General features: G+C 34.6%; 1 protein-coding gene across 1 annotated transcript; it reads left to right on the top strand.

Moving 5' to 3' along the window:
* Positions 1-1,418: 1,418 nt before the first annotated feature.
* Positions 1,419-11,143, top strand: LOC148253324 (Got1/Sft2-like vescicle transport protein family). The gene is made up of 6 exons (XM_088222579.1): positions 1,419-1,721; positions 3,194-3,247; positions 4,011-4,084; positions 9,883-10,000; positions 10,189-10,247; positions 10,901-11,143. The coding sequence occupies exons 1-6, from the start codon at positions 1,575-1,577 to the stop codon at positions 10,977-10,979; spliced, it is 531 nt and encodes a 176-aa protein (XP_088078705.1). The 5' UTR covers positions 1,419-1,574; the 3' UTR covers positions 10,980-11,143.
* Positions 11,144-13,416: the final 2,273 nt, after the last annotated feature.

Here is a 13,416-nt window from a genome sequence, read left to right as displayed (position 1 = left end):
AACATATATAGAAAGATCTTAAAATGATTTTATGTGGATAAAGCAAATCGATTAAGTACTCTTATGGTTATTTAATTTTTTGATGTACATAAAGATTTTCTTGGACCTCATAAGGATAATGAAGAATTACTTGGTCATGATGTACCTTATCTTGGTGCAATAGATACATTAATGTATCTTGCTAATAATACTCGACGTGATATAATATTTTTTATAAATTTATTAACAATATGTAGTTTTTTTTTTCTCTATTAAAATATATTGGAATGAGGTTAAATATATATTTGGATATCTTTAAAAAATAATAGACATGTATTTACATTATTCAAAAGGAGCAAAACAACAATTAATTGGTTATGCAAATGCAAAACACTTATCTGATGTTCATAAAGTTATATCATAAACATAATATTTGTTCACATATGATGATATAACAATGTCATGGTATCCTAAGACCAAGTAATAATAGCTACTTTAAATCATGCAGAAACAATTGTTATTCATGAAGTAAGTTAAGAATATGTATGACTGAGATAGATGATTTAATATATTCAAGAGCCATATGATCTATCTTCTAAAGGAATATATTAACGATACTTTACGAGGATAATACCATGCAAATCTCAATTAAATAAATGATATATTAAAGGTGATAGAATAAAATATATTTTACCAAAATTTATTTTCATGCATGAAGGAAATTATCTGGATGGAAAGCCACTAGCTTGTCTATGGCTAGCAGACTTACTCTTGCCAAATCTGTGCTCATGGCGATCCCCGCGTACGCCATACAGACTACTGCACTTCCCGGCTCACTTTGTGATTACATTGATTGGTTGGTGTTAGACTTCATTTGGGGCTCGTCTAGCGGTGCGAGAAAGACGAGCCTTGTTAATTGGCATGATATGTGTCAGCCTACCACGTACGGTGGCGGTGGTACCATGAACCTTAGGACCCATGCATATTTACCAATATGTCCATACCTTTTTGCATCCCATATATTTTCCCTTTTTATAATATCTTAATTAATTTATTATTTATTATTTAAATTATGATATTATAAATTTCTATAAATGGAGGTTGTAAAAGACGACTTCTTTACTTAGGATCCATACGATTTAATTTTTGCATCCCATATATTTAAGATGCGTTGAATTAAAAAACAGACTTCTTTACTTTTTTTTTTTTATATAATTATTTTCTAATGTCTTTATATTTTTTATTTTATTGTTATTATATTAAAAAAAGAAAAAACGGGAAAAAGAAAATATTAGAAAAAAAAGAAAGGAAAAACAACACTGGGGGGATAGTTTATTCTAAGTGGCACCAGTAAAACGGGAAAAAGAAAAAGAGTTCTAAATCAATTTCTTAATGGGCCAAACCTATTGAAAGTCGAAGCAGCCCGAAAGAGATCTTTCGTCAACTGGAAGTTTTGCTCCTGAAATTGAGTAATTTGCAGGGATCTCAGCTGCTTCCTTCTCTTCTGGTTGTTGAAAATTGAGGTCCAACTTCCTTCTTTAATTTTTCGTTTCCATAGAAAAGGAATTACAAATTGTTGAAGAGAGTGAGCGGAAATGGAGAAGATGAACCAGGCTTTTGAGAAGATGAAGATGCTAGTCGGAATGGAGGTGGACGAAGAGCAACCAGCTGTTCCCGAGGAAAGTAGCTCCTTCTCTTTCATTGACGATTTCAATCGCCAATGCACTTTATCTACCAAACAGGTATTCTTCGTTTCTCTATATTCTTCATTCTTTATCCTGTTTGTGCTTCTGTTTTTATCAATTGTACTATCGCAGCTTTTTCTTAATCGATCTCTGTGTTTCTACTATTTACGCCTTTAGCCAGTTTTATGCTTTCTTTTTCTTCCTAATTACCTTGGTGAGTTTTTTTCTCTGCTCACTTCACAGTGAACTAGTGCTAACTGGCAATGGTTTTCCTTTTAATGTTTCTTCTATGAATCTCCATTTGGTTCAATTTTTGTTCAGTACGTACTTAATTACTAAATTAATCTTGAAGTTTATAATTGGATCATAATGCTTAGTCTTCTTCTCGCCCCTTTGATTTTGGATGCAAATGGTGGTAATTCAACATAGAAGTTATTGTGAAGTTTTAATCATCAAAATTATCTAATAATTAAATAAAAGAGCATGCTATAAATTGAAGAACAATTGAATCGAACAGATCACAAGCGGATCATATGTAACATTTTATGTGTGCTTCTTGGCTAAGGCAAGAGGTTCTATTGATTATAAGCAATTTTATATCATATTATGGTTAGCCAGTCTATTTTGTGAGTATCATTCTATCAGGTTTTTACTTTGTGGCATCACAGTAATCAGAAAGTTTGTCTTCTTAGTTATCATGTGATGCCTCTTGTAAAACAAATGAGATAGTAAGGGCTACTGGGGTTGAGGGGGACTGGGGAAGTCCCAGCCGGAGGCCAGGGAAATTGACAGTAACTCATGGACGATACTTAAACAAGAGATGTCCTTTGTGAAATAAGTTCTTCTGATCTATGCATCAGAAGTAATCTAGCTAAGATTCCATCCAGTGCTTCATTCTCTGGTTGCCATTCAATTCAGAACTCTTGATATCATCCCATTTGGACTAATCTCAGAGGAGTTGGCTATACTAGGTTATGTTGTTTCTATGAAATACCATAGAACAGTAAAAACAATGTTTTTTTAAGGAAGAATTTCAGAGCACCATGTTGTTTCTTTTCTCCACTGCAATTCTACTTAAAGAACAAAGATAAAGAAAATTTTCACTCCATCCTTAAACATAGTCTGATGGATTTGTCTTGTTCAGTAATAGTTTCTTTCACATATATTGTGCTTAGGATCACCTTTCCCAACACCCAAAACATGGGGTAGGAAGCTTTTCTTCCTGACCACACTGCATTCCTCTACTCTATAAATCATGTGCTACTTGTCCCTAGGTAGTGAGAGCAGGCTGATGTCATCATCATCGTTAACAAACAATTCAGGTAGATTATTGTGGATCCATATAAATCTAGAGGTCACCTTGCTTTCTTCTTGTAGAGGGCACATAAATAATCGTTTATCATCTGCTAGGTAGAAAAAGCACATACTGGCAGAAAAGTATAATGTATGCATGTAACTACTCAATTTGTTTGGTATTTACTAGCTAATGTTTTCTTAACCAATTTCTCCTTCTTTCTTTCATGATATAGAGGTTTTACGGCTTTGCCATATGCTTGGCTGCTGGTTTGACTTGTACGCTTTTGGTAAGTACAAGCATCGTGTGCGGACTCCAAAGTTGTTATTTTTCTTTCTTTGCATAATATTTTCCAGAATATTTGATCTGACGTTTAATAGTAGTATATCACAATTTTGGATCGTAGTTAATAAAATTAATCTCAGGTGACATCACAAAGTCGTTTTCCTATTTTGAAAATTTATACTAGAGTAGAGTATTTAGAAATAAGGATTGAAGCTTGTTGCTTGGCATGTGGAATTCCTTGAAATCTCACTTGGTACATCATTATTAAATGACAACAAGGAACTTATTTTGACCTCCCTGGTTTACCCTTTTATCAATGCAAGAAGATATTTTTGCTCAGTATGTGAAAAGATGTATATCTTATAACTTTAACTGCTAACTGGGTGTATGTTAAAAAGTTGATATGAATATTCAACAGGATGTCTTTCAAATAATCTAGTGGGTGTATGTGTGAAATATCTATGCTCCTTTTCTTCTTTTAAGATGTCTCCTCTCTGTAACTATTGGCAATGATTTTAGACTATTTTGTTATTTCAAAGATAAACTAAAATTTTTTCTTGCTGTTTTGACATGAATATTAATATCTTCTTCTGGAGTGTTTGCTGCTTAAAATTTAGCCAACTTGGCAACCAGTAATGATTTATGTTTTGTTTTTACTGTAAAGCGTAGAAATGGGTTGAATATGTACTTCTTTTCCATTTGACTGTGTTGACTTCGGCAGGCTTAAGATGTACTAATTTTCTTCATTTTTTTTCATCTCTTAACAGTCAATGCTTGTTTTCTTTAATCCAATCAAGTTTGGTATCACCTTCACTTTTGGGAATTTGCTTGCACTGGGAAGGTTTGTATTCCTTTTGTCTGCTTAAGAAGTGGACATAGCCCTATTTTTCATGCTGCTGTAGCTATTGCATGCATAGACAAAGTTCTAAGTTCTATGTATGGATAAACTGTTAAGATCTTTCAATTTCAGAACAGTTTGAGCAGCCAAGTTGCACTTCAGTTGTATCATGCAACTTGGTGTCTGATTTAAATAAATGCCGAGAGTTAAGATGACTGAGATTTAAAGGTTTTACCGCGGGGGGGTTCAGTGCCAATATATAGATTTTGGGAAGTCCAGACAGTATCTTAGAGTTATTTATAAATAATTATGGAAATTTCACCTAGCTAAGAATTGCTTCCTTGTACTTTGACCTTGGGCATCTGTACTTCTATATAAAAATTTAAAAGAGAAGACTCACTATATATTTGAATCTTTGCATTATCTAGTTCAGGTAAATCTTGAAATTGCAGATAACAGTGGCCAAGGTATCATAAAAGATCCTTCTGCAATGAGTAAGACACATAGAATAAAGTGAAAGTGAGAGAGGGAAAAAGATTGAGAATTTTAGGTGGTTCAGTAAAATGTCTATATTCACCGAGCAACTTGTGAAGTTTTCTGAATCTTAGGCTTAGGTTTTTTCAATTTCTATAGTGGAACGAGAAAACCAAATTACAAGAATACCCAAGTGAACATGCAATAAATGCCCAAGACAAATGATCATTTGCATTGGGTGGGCGAAGGGGGACTGGCATGAAGCTTTACTGGTTGGTTTTGTGAAAAGACATTTATCTGTGAGCCACAATTCAGTCCATGTGTCAGATACCTTTGCCATGGTACTGACCTGAAAATGATGAAGAAGAAGAAGAAAAGGGAGAGAAGAGAGAATCGATAGAGAAGAAGAGTGAAAGAATAATTTTATTATTGATTTTCTGATGGTTACATTGCGTAGGAGAATACATTATTTATAGGCGGCGTGACAGAGATGATTGGCGAAGTGGGTGAGATTGCTCGGATTCAGTTTGAAGACAACCTTTTCTTAATTTGGCGACGACAATCTCAGGATCTCTTCTGATTGTGGTCAAACCCTAACCCTAATTTCCTAGAGTGACTCTTTTGCCCTTCTACATGTGTTTTTCCCTTTTTGTCCTTTCTCCGGTAGTAAATTATGGATTCCTTGGCAATACCCTCCCCTCGAACATCAACCTAACCCTCAAAGTTGAATTGTGAAAATTGTTGTTGAAGATACTCATAATCTTCCTAGGAGCATCCATCGGTGGCGGTCTCCCCATTGCACTAGTACTTGTTTATTAGGTGTAGATCCTCGCATTATGACTCAGTGTTGTCACACTTGCCTCGGTTGGACGCTAAACTCGTCTTCTCTTATACCGTCAGATAAATATTTGATTACCCTACTTTTGCCTTCAATGTATTTCTTTCAGTAACACCATTGGGTGGATTCTGGAGTTAGGGGGTAGCTGAAGTTTGTAAGCTACTGACCCATCCTTTGTGTTGTTTGAAATGGCTCGTAGTAGCACGATGATAGCTTAGATCCCTTGGTCTTCTTGTCATACCTTATTTATACGATTGCAGCTTGAGTAATACCCAGTCTTGTTCTTTAAAGCTTCTCTTGCTGTAATGTTTATCTGCATATTGCTTGGTTTAGGCTTGGGCCTTTAAAAGCTGTTGCTTGATTCTTTTGTTGGCTTCTCTTTCTGTTAATAATTATTCTACTGCAAGAGGTGCCAGGGAGAATTCAGCAATATCCAGAAAATGAGGAGGTACGTACCCGTAGAGAGCTTGAAAGTGTGTCAATTTTGAGGTTTGTGTGATAGGTTGTGTTAGATCACCATTCAGCAGAAGATAACCATTTCACCTATGCTTTTGGTTGATCATGAGCCATGCACCTCAAGGACATCTCTAAGCATTGGTTAAGTCGTTCAGTCCAATTGTGTATGAGGATGATAGGCAGTACTAAAATGTGGGTGAGTCCCTACTGGTTTCGTTAATTCCTTTAAAAAAGAGGCTTCCAAAAAAAATATTCCGTTGATAAGATACGTAACTAGTAGAACCGTATCTCCTCAATAACTTTTTAATAGATTCATGGTGAATGTAAGAGAGCGAAGTACTTTCAATATGTATTTGTTTTTTCTTTCAGTAACACCACACAACTCGTCTGATGGACTATCCTATTAGATCCCAAGTAGGTACAAAATTCATTATTTATATATTTTGTACCATTGTCTGTTCTTAAAATTTAAATTTTGGTATCGAACTGTGTACATATCATTTTATGAAATGATGAAAAACATGATAACACATCACTTTTCATTTTTAACAGATAAATTCATATTAATCTAATACAACAATTAATAAAAGTAATAAATCATCTATAATTAGATAAAAAACTGTTTTGAGTAACTGCTCAAACATCAAAGTGAATAGTCATAAAAGATATAAAACTTCTGTGGTTACTCACATGATAGAAACTCTTTTTATATTTAGATAACTCACATACATAAGAGATACGAAATTTATGGAAGTTCTTTCAAACAAACTGAATAATAATTTTTTTAAAGTAAAAAAAAAGATGTCCCAATCGTTAATGCAATTGTAAGGTTTCCTAATTAACTTTCGTGTTTCTGAAGGTTGTTTGATTCCCAATTACACATTGACTTCTATTCAAAACATATAAATCATTCTGTAGCCTACCGGTGCCAATCATTTTTTCCTATTTGAAGATTTTGAAGGACACAATAGTCAGAAAAAAATTCAATCTTATAATTAAAATCTTTAGTGATGATACTAATGGATAAAAGACTATCAGGAAAGTTAAACACATGAAGAACTGAAGATAGAGTAATAGTGGGAGTATAATTAATGGAATCTATTTCAGATATAGGAGTGTATGATCTATCTGTTATATGGACATTTTCTACTTTAATATAAGAAAAATAGGGTAGGAAGTCTATAAAATAGTCTATCATATATTTGTTAGCTCCAAAATCTATAATCCAAATATTATAATTGAAGATAACAGGGAGACGAGCAATACTTAATTTTACCATATTTGATGTATTAATAATTGATGAAGAGTTATCCAAACTTGAAAAAAACAATCTCTTTGTTTCTGTTATGATTTAAAGTAACGGAGGAAGAATAACACCCAATAACTAATCTCACAAGGATAAAACAAACCTTTTAACCAACACCAACAAAGGTCGAAAAATGTTGTGAGCTCGGAGAAGATCACTAGAGTCAGATTCATCTGGTGAGGCAAAAGGACCAGAGTCGGATATGAGATAGATAAGTCATGGATGCACAATGCAGGAGAACAGAAGTTCCACGCGATTGGATCGCGCGACGGAAGGAGATCAGTCGGATCTGAGAGAGCCAGATCTACGGACGCGCAATGCGAGGAGAACAAAAGTCTGACATGACCAGATCGCATGGCAGAAGGAGATTTGCTGGTGCGCAATGCGATTTGAGACCAAAACCAACCAGAGAAGAAGATTTGCACACTCGGCAGTTGTCTAAAAAAGCCAAATAGAATCATGCAGTGATCTGTCTCGGTGTGATCGGATTCGCGCGATAGAGAAGGAGGGGCGTTGGATTTGTGAAGCCAGACCCCATGTGCAAAACCAAAAGGCTGGAGAAAGAGAAGGGTTGTCAAAGGAAGAGGCGATGCTATTCGAGTTGAGTCGCAAATTTTATGGCGGCGCGTGTGGTTCACATTGGGGGCGCATGTGACTCACGTTGGCCGGTGCATGTGGCTCATGTTGGTGACACGTGTGGCTCATGCCCTCGAAAAACAGTCATTGGAGTAGGGTTGTAGGTCGACAGTGATACTACAATCTTGTTTGGGCATGGTAATGAGATTATATTTTGATAGGTAGGTACCAACTCGACCAATTATGCTATTGTAAGGTTTGATAAAAACTCTGAAATTATAACACTAAAATAGTCTTTCCTTGGCTTTGATACCATGTAAAATTTTGTAAAAAAATAGTAAATTTATTTTTCTCATACTTCTTCTGTTGTTACAACTGGGGTATATATACAAAATTCCTATCTATAGATACGAAAATTAACATTATAGTAGAGATTGTAATGATTCTAATTAATTCCATCATCATGAGAAAGATTATGAGAAGGATTATGAGGAAGAATGATCTTAACTAATGGAGCAAATAGAATATTCTAGTCAACAAAAATATTTTGGGATTGTTCTAGCAAGGAATGCAGTGCATTGTTCTAAATGGGTGGAGTTCTTTCCTCTGGATCAACCTCCATGAATAGGAACATTACACTCCCTTCGTGTTTTCCTGTTTGCCCCATTCGTTTGCAGAAGTTTCCTTTAGTTGACCCGGGTGTTTGCCCCCCCTTTAAAATTATGTGCGAATCACCATAATGGAATTCAACGGTGGTATGAACAAAATCAAATATCATTGGACTAAACTGTTTCATCCAATCAACTCCTAAAATCATATCATATTTGACAAGTTGAATGACTCAAAAACCATACTTGAATTTATGAACTTGCATGATCCATGTTACCTCCGGACATGCCACTTCGCTAATGATCTTTTGCTTGTTAGCTGTCATCACTGTCAATGATTTATCTTTGACCACTCGAGCTTTAACTCCTTTTACCACTTCTTCATCTATGAAAGAGTATGAGCTTCCACTATCAAGCAATAGTAGTACATCATGTCCGGACAGCGTCCTTCTGATTTTTAAGGTATTGCCTGTTGAGATACCCTATATGGCTTATATGGACAGAGTTCCAGTTAGATTTTCTCCATCAACTGTTTATTCCTCTGTTGTCGGTTCTCCTTGGTTGAAGACTTCTTCCACTGCCAAGGAGAATGGATAACAGAGGAAGAAAAAGTTGAGGAAGAAAATGTAACCAGAACACCATACAAGTCATTGAGGGTATCTCAGCAAGCAATATCCTAAAAGTCAAAAGGACACTGTCCGGACATGACGTACTAATACTGCTCGATAGTGGAAGCTCATTCTCCTTCCTGGATGAAAAAGTGGCAAAAAGAGTTAAAACTCGAGTGGTCAGTGATAAACCACTGACAGCGATGGTATCTAACGAGCGAAAGATCATTAGCAGTGTGCCATGCCTGGAGGTAACATGGATCATGCAAGGTTACAAATTCAGGTATGATTTTTGAGTCATTCAACTTAGCGGATATGATATGATTTTATGAATGGATTGGATGAAATAGTTTAGGCCAATGATATTCGATTTTTTTTGTGCCACTGTTGAATTCCACTATGGTGATCCACACATAATTTTAAAAGAGGCGAATTCTCGGGTCAACTAAAGGGAACTTTTGCAAAAAATGGGGCAAAGAGAGAAACAAACCTGAATAGGGCGTGATGTTCCTAATCATGGAGGTTGATGCAGAGGAAGAAACTAAACCTATTCACAACAAAGCACTGGATTCCTTATTAGAACAATTCTAAGATGTTTTCGAGAAACCCAAAGGACTCCCACCACCTCGTGAGTTTGATCATGCTATTCCTCGTTCAAAAAGAAGCAACTTCTTAAGTATAATGTTTCTTAAAATAAACAGAGAGTTCCATTGGGTTCCAGGTCCAAATTACTTGTTAATTTTCTTTTCTTGAAACGTCTGAGGTTTATCTTTTTCTTTTCTGAAATAAGTTTCTTCAGCTACTGTATTTGTCGGTATGGTCATGGTCTTTTCCCTGAATCTTCCGCGGCTGAGTTTATTAGCATCTTTTTAGTATTGCCCTCTGTATCCTTTCTGTTAATTTAGACTTTAAAGTTGGACTCTTTTTTGTGGCAGCACAATGTTCCTTATTGGCCCAAAACGCCAGCTGACTATGATGCTTGATCCTGTTCGAATTTATGCAACAGCCTTGTATCTTGCGAGCATAATTATTGCCCTATTTTGTGCACTCTATGTAAGTTACTGTATGGCTTTCCTCTCTCTTATTTTCTTATCTCTCGTGCACATGTCCACATGCTTGTGTGCACTCAAGACAGATGCTCCCACACAGCATGGCAATTTTTTTTTATTACCGAAAGTTTTTATAATAAGAAACGAACTTATTTCCTTCATGATTGACCACAATTAATTGGTGCTGAGCAGGTCCATAACAAGCTACTTACGTTGTTGGCTATCATTTTAGAGTTTGGCGCACTGGTTTGGTAAGTCAGAGTACTTGCATTCTTTGTCCTTGTGCTTTCCCTATTCATGATCTTACTTCTGATTATCTATGGAAACAATTTCATTGAACATCTATAGCATTTAATTTCATTTGTCTAACAATTTTCTTTATTTCAAAAGAAAATTTTCCAACAACTTTTTTGTTTCCAAATAAAAAAGATTTGTCCAACAATTTTTTCTCTCCTAACAAACCGATAATAAAATGAAAGGTACAAATGAACTCAATTTATGATCATCCAGATTTATTTCAAAAAAAAATTATGATCTTCCAGATCATTATTCATAACCTATTTCCTCTTTTTTTTTTTTTTGAAAAAGAAAAAAAAAAAGAAATTTATCAGGAGAAAGAACGCCATTTAGGGAACGGAAGGCTATGGATATGGTCAAAGATGTATCTGAAAATAAAGCAAAAATTTGAATTGACTCACTCAACTCAATTTTACTGTTCTGTAGTGCATTATCCTTGATGCTTGGTTATAACCTGCATAGTCTGTCAGAATTTTCAGTATATTATGTTCGTGCATCAGTTGGAATATGTTTGGTTATATAACATTCCATTGCATATGTAGCAAAAATAGCTTAGATCTTTATTTGTAAGAATAGGTAGCTTTTCTGATAATCTTGTTATTTACAGGTATAGTTTGAGTTACATACCTTTTGCAAGAGCGATGGTTTCAAAAGTGTTTGTTGCTTGCTTTGATACTGAGTTCTAGACTGGTATATTTAAGCCGATGAATCCGTTGAAGAAATCAAAGTAAACACTACAGTTTGCCGAGTGGGAGGTTAGTCCATATGAAGAAATGAAAGAAAGAACACTGCAGTTTGCTGAGTGGGAGGTTAGTCCATATCGAAATCAGACCTATCATTGCGCTGATTCGTAAATATAAAAATGTGTTTACACGAAAGGTTTCACGAGATTTTTGTTTCTCTTTAAATCCATCGTTTCTTTTCCTTTAGATTTTTAGGGTGATGTAGTGAAATTTGACACTCATAGAAACTGCCTTGTATATCTGTATCTTGTGAAAGATGAATTTACTTGGTAGGCAACAACCTTTTGACAAATACTAACCAAAAACCGCTCATGTTGGTGCGGTAGGGATGGATCTTATTGTGGTCAGTACATTGAAATGAAGCCTTTATGTTTTTCGAATTCACTCTCTCTCTTGATCATGGAATGGAATGAAACGAAAATGTTTTGAGGAAACAGATTCTATAGGATAGTTCACTAAGGAAAAGATAATTGGCTGCAAGAACTTTGGACAGCCCATGCTAGGAAAATTTAGTAAATGGTGATAGCCTCCCAATTGTATTCAAACATAAAAGAGAGTTGTGCCAAAGAGCCACTGAACTCCTCACATAAAATTATTGTCGTTTGGATGATCAAAATGAGTATTAGGTTTGCAAATTATTAGATTCAAATCAGACGCTCGTTCAAGAGATCATGCTCAAGTAAACAAACCATGTACAGCCCATGTGGTGAGACTTCTAGGCGGTGGATTTAAAAGGCAATTCTTAAAACATAAATTTTTTATATTTTTATTATTTTCAAACTAAATAAATATTACATTGGTATATTATATATTCAAATCCACACTTTTGATGTAACAAAAAAGAAAAATCAATCCAGTCCCTAAAAGTAGTAGGGGATAGAATGATTTACTAAATGTGGTATACTAATACAGTTTTACCAGAATCACAATTGTAACATGTGAATGATATCACGCAAACTTTGATATGTACAAGTTGAGCTAGGGAGGAGAGCAGAATTAGGGATGGCATCATCTAATACTCTAGCAAGACCAACATCTTGAAAAAGGTGGTGCAATATCTTTGACATGACTAGAGAATTTTTAATTGGTATGCCTTAAAAATGAACATTAGAAATGGGAAACGTAAAATTGTGTACCTAAAAATATCACTTCAAAATCCAGGCCCAATCTCCACAACCTAAATGGTAATTATCATGAAGAGTGTGGTTGCAGTCTTTATGCTAAAGATTCTTCATGGTTACCTTCAAGAAGCAATCAAAGAAGTCTACTCTGCACTTCCGGCGATCTTGGGTTGAAACCCGCCGCCATCTAAGAATTGCATGATCAATTTTTGAAATGTAGGAACAGCGAGATATTTGATCGGAACTTCACATTCCCCACGTAGATAGCCACGAAACCTTTCTTAGCAAGCCTTTGTTTCTCGCTTTTTGCGGCCTTTAGTCGCTTGTGTCGATCCTCCTCGCAACGACGTAAGCCTAAATGACAGATCGCAGAGACAAAGATTGAGATTAATCTTGAATTGAGAGAGGAAAATTGATAATATTTGGGAAGAAATCAAATTGATGAGAGATGGCGGGTGGAAGAGAAGAAGTAAAGATGAATTTCAGAAGATTTGAAAATTGAAAATCGGTTGGCTAGAAACTTGTGCGGGAGAACTCTGTAAACTGGAGGAGAAGGAGATTCCCATTGGTATGGATGTGTTATTATTTCAAAAATCTAGCTTATATATAATTGATAAATTATTATTATTATTGAATCCTAGACATCAATGAAATGTCTAACTGAGGTCTAATCACCCAAGTTTTAATAATGCACGGGCATTTTAATTAAAGAAGGATTTGGAAATTATTAAAAATGAATAAATTTTTTTTAATATGACTGTTACTAATACAATTTTAAAAGAATTTACTTGGTGTTACTACGCAGGTTTAATTTTAATTATGTATTTTTATTTTTTTCATTTGATGGACAATTTTCAATAATCTACTCAGTCTGCTTCTCGTACCAATAAAGATAATATTTAAAAATTTCAATCAAATTGCATCTTACATTTTTCATTATAGAAATAAATTCGAATTACGCGTAAAAACATAATATTTTATAAATAAATTTTATTACACTCCTAAAAAATTCCAATTTTGAAAAAAATTCTATGCAATTTTCAAATTAAGATATCTTCTAACAATGTGTATTAATTTCAAAAATGTGAAAAACTTAACACAATTTTTAGACTTTGGTATAACTTAATTTCTTTTAAAAATCAATTATTTCATATATTACAATTATAAAGGTTAACCAAATCATGTACATCATGTCTATTTAAATAATTTACCAGCTCTGAATATTGGGGGGGAAATTTATATATATATATATATATATA

Source organism: Carica papaya, chromosome 6 (assembly GCF_054855325.1).
Source record: "Carica papaya isolate Zhongbai chromosome 6, ASM5485532v1, whole genome shotgun sequence".
In the NCBI taxonomy this organism is placed as follows: Eukaryota; Viridiplantae; Streptophyta; class Magnoliopsida; order Brassicales; family Caricaceae; genus Carica; species Carica papaya.
This window is presented reverse-complemented; position numbering and strand designations above follow the sequence as displayed.

Excerpts from the sequence above, each read along its gene's own strand:
- LOC148253324 (XM_088222579.1), top strand. The coding sequence starts at position 1,575 with ATGGAGAAGATGAACCAGGCTTTTGAGAAGATGAAGATGCTAGTCGGA. Across the intron at positions 1,722-3,193 it reads GCACTTTATCTACCAAACAG|AGGTTTTACGGCTTTGCCAT; the intron begins GTATTCTTCGTT and ends TTCATGATATAG. Across the intron at positions 10,248-10,900 it reads GAGTTTGGCGCACTGGTTTG|GTATAGTTTGAGTTACATAC; the intron begins GTAAGTCAGAGT and ends TGTTATTTACAG.